The 17,079-nt window shown below is 51.0% G+C and overlaps 6 protein-coding genes across 6 annotated transcripts; 2 read left to right on the top strand and 4 right to left on the bottom strand.

The window, feature by feature from the left end:
- Positions 1-13: 13 nt before the first annotated feature.
- Positions 14-279, top strand: MIND_00103100 (uncharacterized protein; the record flags this gene model as incomplete). Its single annotated transcript, XM_037357979.1, has 2 exons — positions 14-179; positions 236-279. The coding sequence occupies 2 exons, from the start codon at positions 14-16 to the stop codon at positions 277-279; spliced, it is 210 nt and encodes a 69-aa protein (XP_037225889.1).
- Positions 280-1,012: 733 nt separating this feature from the next.
- On the bottom strand, positions 1,013-3,820 carry MIND_00103000 (Bms1-type G domain-containing protein; the record flags this gene model as incomplete). Its single annotated transcript, XM_037357978.1, has 10 exons — positions 3,764-3,820; positions 3,655-3,715; positions 3,323-3,599; positions 2,765-3,275; positions 2,263-2,714; positions 1,956-2,211; positions 1,734-1,904; positions 1,471-1,681; positions 1,285-1,422; positions 1,013-1,233 (listed from the first exon to the last, which is right to left on the bottom strand). Exons 1-10 carry the CDS (start codon positions 3,803-3,805, stop codon positions 1,013-1,015), a joined length of 2,340 nt encoding a protein of 779 aa, XP_037225888.1. The 5' UTR covers positions 3,806-3,820.
- Positions 3,821-3,976: 156 nt separating this feature from the next.
- On the bottom strand, positions 3,977-6,405 carry MIND_00102900 (CUE domain-containing protein; the record flags this gene model as incomplete). Its single annotated transcript, XM_037357977.1, has 8 exons — positions 3,977-4,125; positions 4,175-4,528; positions 4,581-4,764; positions 4,815-4,935; positions 4,988-5,382; positions 5,596-5,883; positions 5,931-5,971; positions 6,021-6,405. The coding sequence occupies 8 exons, from the start codon at positions 6,403-6,405 to the stop codon at positions 3,977-3,979; spliced, it is 1,917 nt and encodes a 638-aa protein (XP_037225887.1).
- An 833-nt stretch (positions 6,406-7,238) lies between these two features.
- Positions 7,239-10,952, bottom strand: MIND_00102800 (Tetratricopeptide repeat family; the record flags this gene model as incomplete). The annotated part of the gene is made up of 5 exons (XM_037357976.1): positions 7,239-10,130; positions 10,186-10,404; positions 10,452-10,620; positions 10,670-10,806; positions 10,854-10,952. The coding sequence occupies 5 exons, from the start codon at positions 10,950-10,952 to the stop codon at positions 7,239-7,241; spliced, it is 3,516 nt and encodes a 1,171-aa protein (XP_037225886.1).
- A 285-nt stretch (positions 10,953-11,237) lies between these two features.
- MIND_00102700 (Zn(2)-C6 fungal-type domain-containing protein) lies at positions 11,238-14,533 on the top strand (the record flags this gene model as incomplete). Its single annotated transcript, XM_037357975.1, has 20 exons — positions 11,238-11,391; positions 11,439-11,444; positions 11,494-11,583; positions 11,615-11,640; positions 11,689-11,703; positions 11,741-12,184; positions 12,235-12,446; positions 12,496-12,637; positions 12,688-12,911; positions 12,959-13,118; positions 13,165-13,226; positions 13,276-13,316; positions 13,367-13,441; positions 13,489-13,550; positions 13,600-13,841; positions 13,893-13,916; positions 13,964-14,106; positions 14,155-14,382; positions 14,427-14,463; positions 14,509-14,533. The coding sequence occupies exons 1-20, from the start codon at positions 11,253-11,255 to the stop codon at positions 14,531-14,533; spliced, it is 2,397 nt and encodes a 798-aa protein (XP_037225885.1). The 5' UTR covers positions 11,238-11,252.
- Positions 14,534-14,626: 93 nt separating this feature from the next.
- MIND_00102600 (uncharacterized protein) lies at positions 14,627-17,035 on the bottom strand (the record flags this gene model as incomplete). Its single annotated transcript, XM_037357974.1, has 8 exons — positions 14,627-15,030; positions 15,079-15,225; positions 15,272-15,718; positions 15,767-15,948; positions 15,999-16,055; positions 16,101-16,193; positions 16,247-16,543; positions 16,596-17,035. The coding sequence occupies 8 exons, from the start codon at positions 17,033-17,035 to the stop codon at positions 14,627-14,629; spliced, it is 2,067 nt and encodes a 688-aa protein (XP_037225884.1).
- Positions 17,036-17,079: the final 44 nt, after the last annotated feature.

Below are 17,079 nucleotides of genomic sequence, written 5' to 3'. Positions count from 1 at the left end.
CTTCTAATACTCTATGCCTCTCACTGCCGCTGAACGTGAACGTTACTCTCGCGAGCTCGCAGAGTACACTATGCGCCAGTTCTCGCAGGCTCGCAAGAACCTCGATAGCCACAAAGCTGCTGCCGCCAAGCTACCTGCCTTCCACGCAGCGCGCGATGGCTCTTTACCTGGCCGGAAAGGTCTGTTCGCCTTCAAGCACGTCCCTATCGCTCGCCGCCTGACAGGCCCGCTTTAGGCCAGCAACAACCGGTTCCAACAACGCAACGGCAAAAGGCATAACTGGTCTTGTTGCCCTTCGTTGTGAGTAATTGGCCTATCCTTTCCTATGCACCCTTGCTCATACTCCTCCCCGGGCAGCGACAGTTGTCGCGTTTCGTTTGCTTTTTTTGCCGCGGCGCTCACCAGACGAAACTGCGGACGCTGTGTCCGGGCTGTGTTGTCTTTTTTGGCCAATGTAGAAACATCGTCATCGACCCTTTTTGTACATCCATCCCTGTAGCCATACTCTGCCTCGATACCTCCTCTTCTCTGATATCCATACAAGGTCTTTGCCCTGCGCTGGCAGGCAGTCTTTGCGTCGAGCGATGCGCGATAAGCCTCTCGGATGCTAAAATATGAGTGGGTTCGGCTTCTCGCAGGTCTAGACCGCCCGACCGACTCCACAATGATTTCGGCAAATCCTCAGAGGCATTCTTTTAGTTGCCATTAGTTTCCTTGTAGCTGCCTGACTTGCTGCATGATGGTTGAATTATCACTCAGGAATCTATGGCCGAATGTCCTAGCGTAGCTCCCTCTTTTTCTAAACGTTAATCAACGCTCGAACCATGGTGCAAATGCGATCACGAGCATAACCGAAAGCCAAATGCTCCACTTTTTCTGACAAGTGGAGTTCGGACGCTATTGTGGAGGAGGTCGACATGACATTCAATTGAAGCCTTCCGTACACGCCGACCATTTGGCATTCTCTATGATACAGAAGAGAAGTCGAATGCAGTAAAAAAAAAGTATGGCGCTACTCCTCCATAGCGTCGGCATTCTGACTTGCGGGCTTGTACAGCTGGGGCCATTTTGGGAAAACACGTTTGTAGAGCGACATGCAAACGGTGTCCATTTGGTTGATGGGCCCGTCGAAATGCGCCTTGAGATAGCCATGGGTCCCAAGGGATTCGCGAATGTGTCCTGTTCGCCCGTGCTTGGTGTGTAGCTGGATTGGCTTGAAGTATGCGATGTCGTCTTTGCAGCTCGGGTTAGTAAGACTGCTGTAAGGAAAAACAAGAGGCTTACCGGCGTTGAAGAACATGTAACGCACTGTCGCAGTTTTTTTGTGAACCTTGAATGGATGGCCCGTTAAGATGATGCGCTTCGCAATCACCCGCGTCGTGTCTGGGTTCAAGAATGTCCCCATCGCCACGAGATGTGGGGCTGCAAACTGTGAAAACTTGAAAAAAAGGATTGTGATATCAAACAAACCTTGTGGATCCTCGGTCTCCCTGAGCCACACACTGGGCTGCTTGCCAAACACGACAGGCCCATAAATGGTCGCAACGCTCGTTTGGCCATGGCGCAAGTAGCGCTCGAACTTGTGGACGTTGTTGGCACCTTTGCCGCCGCCTCGAGTGTGTTGGCTGTATATTGGATTGACACGCAAGCGCCTCGGGCCAATACATAAAACGAGGGGATCCTTTACGGCTTTCATTTCAGTCAAGCATTCAACTCGAAACAAGAATCTTTACCTTGGATCTAACCGACCCGTCATATTCCGTATTTCGCTGGAGCGTGAAGTTGAGAACAGAGACCTTGTGCTCGTGTTGTAGGAGCGCAAACAGCAGTAATGGGGATTTCGCTGTCGTGTTTGCCGCGGCCTGTGGCACTCCCCGTAGATAGACTGTGACTCTGGTCCCGGGCTGTGAAAAGAACTTAATGAGCGCTAGAAGCGAAACGACATCATCACTGACCTCCACAACACTAGCTTCCTCTTCTGCTCGTCGACGCACGTTACGCTCGGTACGTTTATAATCCTCAAATTGGAATATGCGTGCATAGTCGCGCGGGAGATTTTCAAAAGGGTCCCATGGACTTGTTCGAAAAGAACGTAGGCCACGATACCGTTGAAAGCGCGTTCTCGCAGGCACATCGTCTGGCGTGTCCAGTTCATCAGGGAACATAAGATCGTCCTCTTCTTCGCGTTTGCGGTTGCGCCATGACTGGAGTCTGTCAGCAGTCAACGACGTCATTTCAATATATATAAAATAAAACCCATACTGCTTGGCTTCTTCTTCATTGTCAAGATCTTGAAAAGCCACACTTCGGCGGCTGTCAGTCTCCATCTCGTGATCTTCATCCACAGGCAGCTCCTCCATCTCCTCCTCCTCTTCCACTACGTCATCACCCATATCCTGGTCGTCGGCTTCGCTCCCAGAACCGCCTTCTTCATCATCACTTTCATCCACAATCCATGCCGCTTGGTATTCGCTCATGCCTTTCGGTACCCGCCGAACAGCTTTTGGAGTAGTTCCCTGCTTGGCGTCCGGAATAGCCGGTTCGTTCGTGGCAAGTGTGCCTTGCATTTCTTCTTCTGTTGGCCACGTTTGCTCGTTGGCCATGTCGTCTGGATCGTTTGTAGACACCAACGAGTCCCCGTCGTCACCAGCCTCCGTCAAAAATGCTGGCTCAACCTCCATCTTGCCTGGTCTATTTATCGGGGCACTCAGTATCTAAATCGAATTGGTCCAAAGATAGAACGAAGCTTAACGGACAGACATACCTTCGCGATCTGGAAGTCTCCGTAGTTCGGTATATGAATCAGTCGTTTTGAAGACAAGGCAGCGCCGCGCGAAACACCGGTGACCTTCAAAACTCCGTCTTCCCATTCGACCTCCTCGCCGACTAACCACGCTCGTCCTTCGCGCCATCGGACGTCACCCGGTTTGCCTTCTGCGACCGCGCGAAGGGCGTTTAGTCGGTCTGCAGGCACATGGAGGTCGAATACCCGTGTTTGAGTCGGCACGAAGTATTGGATGAAGGAAAGTAAGGATTTAAGTACGGGAGGGCGTGATTTTGTGTCGAGGGAGTCTGTTGGGGCAAGAACTGTGACGACAGAGGGCAAGCCTTGGGCTTGGAGAGTTCGCAGTAGTGTGTCCCCCCACGGATCGACCTCCACAGAAGAGGAGAGGACGAAAACGACGTAGTCTGCTACTTTGCAGGCATCGAGGGCAGCGTAGATTTGTCTGTATGGGACACTAATCAGCTGGAGGGAAGTTTTGAAGCGCTCCGCCCTGTGTCCGTTCGTCAAATGTAAATGGAAAAACCAACGATAACTCACTTCAACCTCCACAATCTCCCATCATACCCCTCCATCGAGGCATCCACCGATTCAGCCAGCGCGGCCACGGCCACGCGGGCATCGACGTCTTCTGTCAAGGGGATAACGGCTACTATCCTGGGGGCGCCATCGACGCCATTGAAAAGACGCGTGGAGGAAACTAAAGACTGTCGTTTGATCGCTTGGGCTTGTTTAGCGTTGTTTCGTCGGTTGAGCCGTGTCTGCGCAGTACTCGCGCTCGGATTGCTGGCTTTTGGCGATTTGCGGGGGACTTTCCCTGGATGTACTTGTTAGTTTCATCCAGAATCTTGAAAAAAAACACGAGGTGAAACCTTTTGCGGCCTCCTTCAAGGCGCCTTTTGTGGAGTGGCGCGATTTGAACGACTTGTTTTGCTACTCTCGTGTTCTGTATCGCAGTATAGGCAGCTGTAGACGACTCACTTGCTTGAGAGTCGCCCGATGGTGATGCTGCGTTGAGGGCATCGTGCCTGTAAAAAATCAAAAGCCGAATTGCCTTTTGGGGATGACTGATCTGCTCAAGGCAAAAAATTGTAATACTCCGTACAGTAGCCTAGATTCTACATAAGTTACAACCAGATACTTTGTTCGTTAATCGTTATTGTCCCATTCATGATAAAGACCGAAACTCCAGCTTTACTTCCTCCCCTTGTCCTCAAACGGATTCTCTGCGTACTCCAACTCGTCATCGTCGCTACTGGGAGGAGCACCGCTAGAAGTGCCAGGAGGGGGCGGATTTGTTCGAAGCAGCGAGACAGGACGTTTGGGCAACATTCCGAGTTTACCTAAAGCTGGAATCAATCCATGGTATAGAATAATAGAGAAAAAACTAGCCAGCGTCGATGGGCGGGGCTCCAGGGTTGGTGGAAGGCGGGGTGGGAGTCGCACCCGATGGAGCTGGCATTGAGACTGGCTCAGTATCGTAACCAGCATTGGGTGCATGGTCGGTGGAGGTTGCATTCGGGTCGTAATAAGCCGGCATTGTCGCCTGTTCTTGCGCTTGACGTTGTTGTTGATAATACGCCTGCTGCGCGTGTCGACCAGCTCCCGCTCCTGGCGCTGGGACTTGATGCATATACGGATTCTCGTTGGGGTTTCCGTAGCCGACATTTGAGTCGCCTGGTTGGTCAAGCTCTTGAATCTTAGCCTTGACCTTATTGAAAAAGGTCCCAAACGTGCGCCGACCGCCTAGATACCATGTTATTGGTTGAGGTGATGCAGCGGGAATAAATCTTCTCACTCTCCGCAATCTTGTTGAACTGCTGCGTGATTTCCTGCATCGTGTCCCTTTCTTGGCCGTCAGAAGGTCTCCTGGGAGGCTCCGGACGCCCTTGTTGTTGGTGTTGCGGTGGCCAAGCAGAACGCTCTCGTTCATCTTCCATGGCCAAAGATCTAGCGAGTTGCGCATCCAACTCTTCATGGGACTAGAATTTTATAAGACGACTTTGACCGCAATCACTTAGAAGCCACTCGCCTGAGTCGGCATTGGCGGAGGCGCTTGAGGTTGCTCAGACTGGTAATCAGGGTCGCTCATCCCCAACAGCGCGTCGATTGCTCGGTCTGTGTTTCCGTTGACCGAGTCCAGCACAGATTGCCTTTGTGGAGGGCTTCAGTATCTTATCGTTATAGTATCAAGGACTAGCGCACAATAAAGAGTCGTCAAAATCGGGGAACATTGCACGCAACCCTCCGAGTCTTTCATCAACAACGAGTTCCCGTTGTCTGGGAGGCTCAGTGACGGCTTCTGGCTGAGATGCTGTTGGTTCTGGGGAAGGCGTCGCATTGCTTTCGGTCATGGTCGTAGCACCGATGCTGGCTGTCGTCGGTTCCGCAGTGGGAGTTGTGGTCGAAGGTGTATCAACCGGATGTGCCTCCGAATCTGTTGCTGCTGTTGGCTGGTCGGGTTTAGCAGCTACCGCATCTTCAGTCTTGGGTGTAGTTTCTGGGGTGGCCATATTTATCAGTGGACGATGAAGGTGAGCGAGTGGGCCGGAAGCAAGAAGTGTGACTGCGGGCTCTTGCTTGACTACTGCGCTCATCGTCTAACGACCAATTTGGCTAATTCTATATCAATGAATGCATCGCTATCAAAACTCAAACGATTGTACAAGTCAGTTGTTGCTCCAGACCTCTTTGACTGTCAACCACGTATGCCCCGGCCAAAACGCATTCCCGCTCCCAGCAGCCTCACTCCCTGACCTCTCTGTCATTGTTTCTGCATTCCAACCCACACTGCCAAACCCCATCGCAAATACCTTATGCAAAAGTGTCTTGTGGTCGCCATCGACTCCCTTGATTTCGTCGACATATTCAATCTTTGTGTCCAGGGTCGCGGCAAAGGCTTTCAGGCTTATAAGATCGCCCTGGAGCCTGAACGTGCGGTTTTCAAGCTCAGAGGGAGGCAAAGTCGTTAAAATGTAGGCCAGAAACCCGCTGGTGTCTTCGATGGAGGTTACGGAGACAGAACCATCGCCAGCTCCGACGAGTTGGACTGTGTCGGGATAGTTGACCACCCAGGGAAGGAACTCTATGAAGAGACCAACCTATGAACCACATCAGTGCAAGTATTTTTGGACGGTTTGCGACGTACAAATATCCGCACATACGGAAGGCCGATTTGCTCAAGATGCCCTGTTGATGTATGTTAACCCTGGGATTAACCCATTTATATCGTCCTCGCCTATCAGGTCTCTTTTGTAGCCCCACATTCCCTTCGCATTTGGGTCGTCAGTCGGGAACCCGAACTCCGATGGAACAAACAAGCGTGCTCCAGCTGCCTTCGCCGCATCTGCGAGTGGCCTTTGCGAATTCACTGCCTCAGTCGTCACGGTCGACACTACAACTTCGACCCTATGCTCCTTGAGGACCCTCGATACCGCCAACGAGTCCGTAAAATCGACTTTCTCCATCTGCACATTTGCAGGCAAGCTTTCGAGTTGAAGAACACTAAAAGTCGAGATTGATCTGGAGAGGACTACGAGGGAGACGTTTCTGGACGCCAGTGCTCGGACGATGGGAGCACCAATCGTGCCGCTGCCAACAAGGGCAAACGAGCGAAAGGTCATGGAGATTGTCCGCTCAGGTTGAAGCTAATATCAATGCTTAAATATTCATCGAGAACGAAGTCTTCTGACCGGGAGTCGTGCGATATCATTGACAATGAACAAGGCTTTCTCCTGACAGTTTTGGCAAGATTTCAATGCCTGGCCTGGATTCCACTTCCTTCGGAGGACCGAGCTATGAAGCAGCTATCATGATCGCAACGATTCCCCACTGAGAAGTGTGGGTTAAGTTATTGGCGACACTCGGCCCAGGATCAGCTGTCGCCAACCAGAGATTTTGGGAACGCCTGCCAGTGTTCGGAGGAGCAGCCGTTTTCAGTCACCAGTCTTTATAGAAGCCCCTAAATTAGATGATGACGGCATTACGACTTCGTTGAACAATGGTCCCAAGTACACCGAGTAGATGATAGTATGCGTCTTCCAATGGGTTGCTGTTGAGGACGTCAATGATGGTGACGCCGTGCCGCGACATGTCTAAGTCGGAAGACAACCAAGCATCGAGCGCCGCCGATTGACTCTCTTGACTTTTCCAAGAAAAAGTGATTAAGCTGCCTGCAGTCTGTATCAGAGAACCAATCCCTTGATTCTCAGCTTCCGCCACGACTCTAGTCTCCTTGGTCTTCCTGACGGCTTATCGAGGCTAGCCGACTCGTCAAAAATGACCCTTCAATTATAACAAGAGAGCAAGTTGCTCGGAAAATGCGTCCCAGCATTCGTGAGTTCGATTCCCAGTTAACCGAGCTCGATTCACCGCGTAGAGAATTTCGTGTCAAATGAGTTGGTGTGATGACTGACAATATGATGTACGTGCAATGCAATTCCACATGGGTATAGTATTATGCATGCAGTGAGCGGAAAGGAATTTCGTGAGTGCGCTGTAGTATCACCGCAAGGCAAAGACTCAAAACAATAACCAGTCCACCAAGCCCACCTAACAACGCCCACCACAGTGCTTCGACACGCCATGACTTCATTTGAAGGGCTTGAGTCTGCTCTACCCATGTTTTTGGTCTGGGATCGACGACATCATCGTGTATAGGTTCGTCGGTCGGCTCCGACTGACTTGAAGAGGGAGGTTCGGAAATTGACAGGTTAGGTTTGTCCACCTGGCTCTTATCAACAACGTTAACAACCTCTCCAGCGTCGATTAAGACCAGTGACACCGGTGTGGTAGAGTCGGGCAATTGTGAATCAGCCTTCAGCACGCCCTCGCAGCCGACCAAAGTTGAAGTGTCACTCTCTCCACATGAGATGTCTGATTCGATAGGCTGCGATGCCAAAGTTTCGCTGTCTGAAGGCGCTATTTGTTGGACTTGTGCGCGATGTTGGGCCAGTTGATCCATAGCGCTCGTCAGGAAAGGAAGGAGAGACTCTTCTTTGGAGGAAGTCTCGCGCAAAATCTCCACAGCGGCAGCACAGGTGACAACGCTGTCGACGATGCCATCATCCTCCGCCAGAATTCGAGCCAAATTCAAGAGAGATTGGGCAAGAATGGGCAGGTATCCGGGAGATAGGGCGGCCAGTTCTCGGTATGCTGTGACCGCATCCTGGGCGTAAAATAGAGCCTCGAAGCGATTTGCTTTCGCAAGTTGAGAGGATAGCGCTTCGTATGCAAGAGGGCTAACTTCTTTCTTGCATCGCGTCCGCATAATGGAATCCCATGTTTTGAGGTCGGTTCCGTGACAGATTTCCACGGCCTCTTCGCAAGCCGTCAAAGCCTCTGTGTTTCGGCCAAAACAATCGAGACATTTCCCGAGCGCGACAAGGGCATGCACTAAAGCGCAAAGACGATAGCCGTTGCCGATGTCATCCGCAACCGGGGCGAGTCGACATACTTGAACAACAGACTCGACACCAGTGAGAGCTGCACGGAGCTCTCCCATTCCCCGCTTCAATGCCAGGCGCTCCAAGTAAACCACGATGTAATGGAGATCGTTTTGAGACTCGGTACCGGCCCACGCCGGTTGAGCGACTTGATCCGAGAGGATGGTGTTCAGGAACGACAGAGCATCGTGCACCTGCTTAGTACGCCCCAGTGCCTCGCATCTTATCCGACAGTATAACGAGTACCAATCATGGGCTCGCTGCTCCTCAAGGAGGACTTGGCTCGGCAACGCAACACATTGTTCGATCTCTGTGAGGGTCACAAGAGTTTCTTGAATACGACCTGCATCCCATAAAGTCGCGGCTTTAACAATGAGGGCAAAAGAAGGTGCCTCATCCCAGTCAGTAACCGTCGGGAGTGCATCCATGAAACGGTTGAATATGCCGGCTGTATCAATATAAAGTCCATGCTGCCACGATTCACTGCAATTCCCCAGGGAAATGTTTTCGCGTTGGGGGGTATAGAACGACCACACCATTTTCATGAGTTCAAGCAGCTCCCGCCGCTCAGACGGATTGATAGGGTCATTGATGAAAATGTCGAGCGAATACAGGACCCAGTCAACAACATCTGGATCACGGCTGGACAGCGAATTGATTTGTCGTATGATATGGCGGAATGCAGGGATTGCAACTTGAGGGTGAGCGAGGAAGAGATTATGGATGAGGACAAACGCGGCCTTGTTTGGACGCGTGTAAAATGCGAATATTGCATCTTCAACGACCTCTCCCAAGGGTAAGTAGATCGATTTGTTGTCAAACAATATGGATGGTATGGGATTTTCCCGTGTGGGTTCCAAGATTGCTCTTAGGTACGGCAGCGAAGAGTCTGGAGATGGTTCGGCCACACTTGTGTAGACTTGAGCATGCAAGAGGCGGAGAAATTGGAGTGAAAATGTGCTAGCGGAATGTTTGCAAAGTGCGCGAAAGGTATTGACGCTTTTGGACAGCAGGTGGGGACTAAACTTGTTCGTCTCACTCAACACAGAGAGCTGATCAAGAAGCCGATCTATGGGTGGGCCCGTACGAACGCCGCGTGTAATGTGACGAGGCAGCTGTAGAAAAACCTCAAAGCCCTCTAGTATAATCTCACAAGCATCGAATGGACACTTGGCGGAAGCGAGGCTATCGGCATATTGAAAAAACGCGTCACAGCATTGTCGGGCAAGTGACTTGTCTTCGTAGGTCCAAGCGCGATCGTTGGTGGAGAATTGTTTCAGAGTATGACCAAGCTGTTGTCGGGCGGCCCGAACGAATTCCTCTCCAATAGGTAAAATGAGCTCGTCCTGGTTGGTGTCGCGTAGGTTGGTCATATGGAGTGTCAGAGCATCGAAAAACCAAGTCTGGTTGTTAAACGGATCGATGGTGTCCAGGTTGTGACGCCACAACTCTACCGACTGTTGCGTCGCACGCGCTGCTTCTGGGAATTGCAGTTGCTCTCGATATGCTTGAGAAAGCCGAAAGTAGGCATGAGCCAACCGAGGCGCAACAACGGCCACATGTTCGTCCTCTACTCGATGCAAACTCTGGCAAGCAAACAGCTCCCAAGCAACGGACTCGGAATTCATTCCAAGTCGGCGGAGTCTGCTGCCTAGACGAAGAATGCAATCATTCATGACGCCCATATCCCAGGTATCGCTCTGAAGTTGGAGAATAACGCCGAGGATTGTGTAGAGCACATGGTCGGAGGTGGTTGCCTGGATGGGATGGGCTCCCATTACAGAATGCCATAACGATGCATCGAGGATAGGTCTTCCGCGATTGACGGCGGTCTGAACCAGCGGAAGGAGGCGTAATGATTGAGCGGAAAGATACTGGGCCTCGAGACTCTCATGGACGGGATCCTGAAGGCACGAATATTAGAGAAAAGGATAGCAGAGAATCGAGGTGGAATCATACCAGAGCGATAACTTGAATGGTACGCTCAAGAACACCCTGCCCGAATGGTGTTTCAACGAGGATCCTCGCCATCATACTTTCCAGTCTGCGGAGCTTGACCTGGCCTTCAACATTGTTGACGATGAGTTGTTGTTCTATCCGCAGGGTCGTGTCTTGCGTTTCGCTCAACGCATCAACAAGATGAGCTGTGGCATGCTCTACTCGGGCGGACGAAAATGCCTTGAAACATCATGGGTCTCTCTGCCGCCTAATATTATAAAACATACCGTAAAGGTGACGAAGCATTTGTTGGTATGCTCCTTCAGCCTACGGATTTCTGTTTCGATATCATCTCGTTTGACCCACTCCTTCACATGCGACCTCAGTCCCCGGAACCCAGGTTTACTTTCGACTGGTGAAATGTATCGACAGATTTCGAGGACATGGAGCATATCACTTCAAATAGGCTAAGAAAAGCGAGTAGCTGAGGACAATATGAACTTACGCCTTGAGATTACCTAGCGCACTCAATAAAGCCGGTGTTTGGAACTCTTGCTTACCCCGGGTGAGGTTCGCAAGGTCGGAAAGAGTATGGAGTATTTCGTGTGTGAGATCGCGTATTTGCCTCCGATTTTCGTTGACCTAGACCACAGCTTTCATTTCCACCTCGGTCCAGAAACGGCACTGACCTTTTCGATTGAGGCCGCAATAGCATGGCCAATCTCCACAAGCTCCTTCATGAAGCTTGCTAGAGTAATAAGCGTTGTGGTTGCGGAAATTGGGTCCATGGTAGTGGAAGGTGGTGGCCAAAGACCGCGGATAGGTTGTTACCACCACTTGACATTTTAGTGAGAACACAGCTTCGCGGCGTCAATCAGAAAAAAAATACCCACTAGTTTTCAAAATGGCTTGGGGGAGTTTCAAGTATGTTTTCGAGAGATAGTGGCCATGAGAGGCCACGCGAGGTCAACGTCTCTCGCAATGCGCATTATTGGGGAGAAAAGATGGTGTTCGTCACATCCAAGCCGTGTCACGCGGTCGATCCAGCAACACAGCCACTTGGTGATCAATACTTCGACCAAACTTCGATGAACAAAGTCCCAATCCCCGGAACGGGTTTACTTTATCTGCCTATACGTGGTCCAGGAGACGAGCCCGACATCCCTCTGCCTGGTTCCAAACGTCGAAGACTACGTGGTGCGTGTGCGGAATGTCGACAAAGAAAGAGTGAGTAAACTCTGAATCCTGTCACGGTGAATCGAAGGCGATTGCAGTTCGTTGTGAGTCATGCCAGTTTTCTTCGAGGCCAGTGTGCTCATCTATGACAAGGTGACCGGGCAAAACGGCCCAACAACGTCTGCTCGAATTGTGTCGCTTTCAATGCGCCTTGCACAGATGCCAAGGTAACATTGGTGTTTGGTCGGGATGTCAAGTGCACTCAATAGTTCAGGCTTCCAATACGGAAAATATCCCGACGTAAGTCTTAGTCAGTTTAAGTATAGTATCTTGCTAAACATTCTGTAGACCAGTAATCATAAAGTGCTATAATGGTAGCGGCTGACTCAGTTTCTCGCAGGATCCAAATGGGAAGACACCGGCCGAACACGTAGACGCTATCATCAATCATTCTACCACATATATAGGCTCACAAGAGCTTCGTGGCGTGCTCATCGACGTTGCGCGGTATTCGAGGGGTCTGGAGGAGCAAATTTCGAACTATAGGGAGATGCTAGCAACAAGTTCCCGAGAGCCTTCAGTTTCTATTTCATCGCCGTCTAGTGGCTCTACATCATCAACAGGAGATATCGACCCTCGCACTGATGTTGATGCTTTAATTCCCGACTTTCAGGACCTCAAGATAATGGGCGGTCGGCCACATTATTTTGGCCGTTCCAGTGGACACTATCTCTTACAAACAGCGGAAGACTTGAAACGCGAGCACTATGCTAAGGGAACCACCACGGCTTATCAAGGAGACAACCGCACAAGTGGTCGTCGGCTAGAATTCTGGGGATCACCGGTGTGTCTAGATTCTAGATTCATGAATTGTGGTTTTAACCTGCAGACAAGTGGGAGAAACCCGACCGAGATCCGCCACGCATTTATAGATTTCCACCCAAGGACTTAATGGACGACTTGATCAATGTCTACTTCAACGAGTTTTACATATCCCTCCCTTTATTACATCAACCTTCGTTCAGACGAGATGTTGCGGACGGAAAGCACTTGGCTGATAATGCGTTTGGCGCCGTCGTACTGGCTGTGTGCGCACTGGCTGCTCGGTAATCTCTTCCCCACGACTTTGACCCTATTCCTCATTCGACGTGATAGCCACTCTGACGATCCGCGCGTCATACTCCCCGGAACAAATTCGATGTTGAGCGCTGGCTGGGAGTGGATGGAGCAGATTCGATATCCGGAACAAAAAGAGTTCTATTTCAAAATGTCGCTATATGAACTGCAACGAGTAATGGTCAGTGGGTTATTGCCAGTCTCTCTACCAGGCTAAAAAGGAACTATCAGCTCACCATACTCTACATGCAAGGCACCGGAACCCCATCCTCATCATGGACGCTCGTCTCTCTTGGCCTGCGCAATCTTCAAGAGATGGGGAAGCATCGGCCGCGGCCAAACCAAGAGCCGAACGCCGAGGATGAACTCTACAAACGCGTTTTCTGGGCTTTCATCGTCGGTGACATCTACACCAGTGCATTCTTGGGCCGTCCACGTGCGACACGGGACGACGAGTACGTTCCTCCCTAATTTGACATATAACTTTGACCTGTCATTTTAGTCACGATGTGGAATATCCTATCGAATGTGACGATGAGTACTGGGAGCATCCAGACCCAGAGCTTCGGTTCAAGCAGCCTGAGGGCAAGCCATCCATTATGGCGTATCTCACATCAACCTTGAAGCTCCATCGGATCCTAGCCAAAGCGCAAGCGACGTTGGTAGGTACCACCATTTCTCGATTTTTCTTGTTCGATATTCTTCTAGTACTCCCTCAAACGTACAAGCTTGAACGTGGGGTGGGGTCAAGCAACCGTCGCCGAGTTGGAGTTCGTATCCAGTTCCTGTTTGGCGAACGAAACTAATTTTAGCGGTCAGTTCCAACTTGAATGAATGGCTTGATTCCATTCCGGATCATTGTGTGTCAATCATATCTCAATTCAGAGATCTGCATTGCTTATCTGATTAGTGCGCTGGGACCCACAACGAACAAATGAGGTCTTTGCAAAGCAATCAGCGTGTTTGTACGCGACATACTATCACAGTGTGTGCTTTACTATCGGGTTGCCTCCGTACTCACGGGCACTTTAGTTCAGATTCAAATTCACCGTAATTTTATCTCTTCTCCGTCAAACCACACTCCATTGCTATCCGTAAGCTCCGATACCATTGCAGAAGTGTTCACCGATAGTGTCCCCCTAGAACTTTCCCTCCCTAACCATTTGCTCGAATGCCGCACGGGCATGTACCCGTTTAATAGACAATATGTTGAAACGAGGGTATCTTCTGGACCATCCACAAGTCTTGGCGTCACTAATGGACTCGGCACTTGTGTTACTTGTTAACGTCTGGGGGGCGCAACGAAGTTGGGCAACGGCAGACCCCGCCCGGGCAATTGCTGATCTGAAAACATGTATGAACGCCTTTCAGTTGCATGAAAAAAGGTTCGTATCACCTACCCTTTCTACCTTGCCGCGTCTCATGAAACAACCCAGATGGCAGCAAGCGGGGCGATTTTGGTGACTTTTGTTCAAGATGAATTTTTGATTGTCTGATGGTATGACAGTGATATGGTGTTGGCGATGAGTGATCACATTCTATCTGACTCTTGGGCGATCGAAGGCACAAAGACCCTCAAACGAGTCAGAGACACAGAAAATGAGCCTGCTACAGAGGACTCGTCGCCTGGGGGTCCTCGAGTACAAGCAGGTTCGCGTCGTGTCAGAGCAGCGCTGCAACAAGACCCAGTTATTTCAGACTTCGACCTCGATTTGAGCGCTTTTGATTTAACCTCACTGCCGCTTTCTACTGCCCAGCTCGGCAGTTCTCTTACCGAGTATCCGCCCTTCACAATGGACTGGACCGAGTCCGCAACAGCTCCGGCTTCCGCCTTCTCCTATGCCGATTTTGATTTTGTCTTCAACTTTGCAGATTCGGCGCTACAGATGCCTGTGGCGCCGCTCCCTACTTTCTATGTGCCAACCTGTTAGCACCACGCAACCTGCCCTTCCTCAGCTAACCCATTCCAGCCATGCCAGAACACAACCAACGCTCCAGACCACACGAGTAGGAGACATTTTGAATGATTGAGCTGGATTTAACTTGGCACAGATGGGGTCCTAACCAACCATGCTAACATTGTCCGCAAGTACAGGAATACAAACAAAGCAGTGCGCGTATATGTGTGTCGCGTGTACAGTAGGATATCATCTATCTATATAATAATTAATTACTTTTCCTCCTCCAGCTTCCGTTCATAATCCAGCGGCACCGGCCACCGCCCTTCAAAGAACTCGCTTAGGGCCGCATCTCCCTGTGTGATGTTCTCGACGTCGTCGGCCAGGTCGTCGTTCACACAAAGCAGCGCTAGGTCACGGGGCAACCAGCTGAAATATAGCCGCGCTTGCTCGGCGGACTCGACGCCAAAGAACTGCGTCGAAAGTGTACCGATGGCATAGGAGTAGCGATGGATGAGGCGCACAGCAAAGATGCGCGGGTTTGTGGGCAGTGGCGGTGGATCATGGGGAATAACAAGCGGCAGAATTGCGGGAAGGGAGACGGGTGCCATGGACGTGCGAGGTGGTAGGAAGATATCGAGCCCGCGAGGAGAACGGTCGGTCAGCGCTTGGATGACTGAAGATAAAATAAGGTTCTAAAGCTAATTTGAGGAAGCATGCTCACCTGCATCACCACAATGTGTCTTCTCGGCTGCAAGTCTTCTGAAAACATCCCAAGCCCGCTCTTCAATCTGACCAATGCAGTCACTGCGCTGCATAGCAAACTCTGCTGGCCGAGAAGCGTAATTCGATGCAAAGCCGTCCATCGATACTAATAATTCATCAGCAAAGAATAAACCCGCGGCATCGTAACCTACCGAAGATGTAAGTGGTATTGGCTCGTTTTTCAGGGTGCTCCGATTGCGGCTGCTGCAACCCAGTAGCACGCATATTAAGCCTGACATCGCCGTTGGTCGTTCGAACAGAAGCATTTCTGTTCAACTCATCCTCTTCATTTCCCCCCAGTTCTGACCACATGAAGTCCTTCAACCGCGCATCCAAAACGCCCTCCTCCCCGCCCCACTTTCCAACTACCCATGACCACAACAACGCCTCCCGATGCCTCTCTACGACATAGTGTGTCGCTGCATATACCGTGTTGACCTCGTACTCGCCAGGCGTGGTATGTGACCCGCGGAACTGACTGCGCGCTGTATCTGCGAAATTCTTGCCAAACGCCAGCGCGGCTTCGTGCATCAAGGGAAGCGACAAAGCCCGAGCATTGTGCTCAACATAGGCGCGTTGCCGGACGCCAAATCGCTGGTCTGACCGCATATATAATTCACCCTCGCTAGCAACTAAGCGAAACTCACCTAGAATAAGTGTTGTAAAGCCTAATGACCGCCATTCTCCGCCTCCATCTACTTTGCCCGCATGCGGATCGCCATCAATCATGAAGCCGGGTACAAATCGGAAGACGGGGCCGTAAAGAGGCGTGTGGAATGCCGAGGGCGGGAGCGGAAGCACCAGAAACTGGTCGTCATTGAGGTAAACACTATGATTGGAGTCAGGGATGCAGGGATTCCATGAGTGGGAATGGCCTACATGTTTTCCGACGTAATGTCTGGATCCATGTGGGGTAACTGCGACTCAACGGCCATACTGTGCCAAAGTGAGTGATCAAAACAAACGAGTTGTTGACATTACCTATTGAAGGTTGGAAGCACCTTACTCCGCCATTCATCTACCTCATCAAGACTAGGTGTCCGTCCCGGCTCGGTTGTCATCCTAAATATCTGGCTATCTGCAGAGGGAACAGGGTAAGAATGAGGTTATCCTCAGAATAGGTCAACATGCCGTGGTAAAGATAGACTGGCGGCTCGCCATTGAGCCCTCCCGTCCAAGATGTTTCCAGGTCCATCCATTGGGGAACCAAACCCAACCTCTGTGCTGTCGACTCCGCGGCTGGGTCAGGAACATCCGCAGTTATGACATGCCAAACACTTTGTGCCCAGCTCTTCGTGTTCTTGAAGGCAGATCGTAAAGAATAGCGCAGTTCGTCGTGCTGTCTGAACCGCGCACTCTTTGTCTGGTTCTGGTAGTCGAGTGCTGCAAGGAGGTCGTCGCGAGACTGTGAGTGATAATGGTCGCTAGATGAACTATTAATTGCTCTGAGTTGTGCCGCTGAGTAGAAAGACTTACGAGCCATTGACCCAGATGGAGACGAGGTCTATGTGCGACTCTTCTAGAGGCACGCGGACACACCAGTTTCGCCATCTCCCATACGCAATCCATTCCTCTAAGCACACGTCGGGTATTCGTGAATGTGCTTGAATCGGCCGAACGGTGGTGTTGGCGATCGCGTCTGCTGCTGAGGGGCGGACAAAAGGATCGTATACGGTGCCATGGGGCCCTGAAACGACATATAGCGGTAGAGGTGTGTCCCAGCTCGAGTAATTGCGGAAGGTGAGCACAACGGTGGTGAGGGAAAGCGTGAAAGTGGCGAGGATAAGAAAAGCAGGGCGTGATATAGGAAGCGATAGGCAGACGTGGCCCAGACGTGCCCGTAGTGTCGTGGTTTGCTCCCCGGATTGGATATAGCCATATGGTCGACGGTTTGTCCGCGGAAGGAAAAACACCATCGCACTGGAATGGTCATGTCAGAAAGGATCCTCAAAGAGCGGAG

This window comes from Mycena indigotica (genome assembly GCF_014461135.1).
Source record: "Mycena indigotica strain 171206Taipei chromosome Unknown Mind.scaff0001, whole genome shotgun sequence".
Taxonomy (NCBI): Eukaryota; Fungi; Basidiomycota; class Agaricomycetes; order Agaricales; family Mycenaceae; genus Mycena; species Mycena indigotica.
This window is presented reverse-complemented; position numbering and strand designations above follow the sequence as displayed.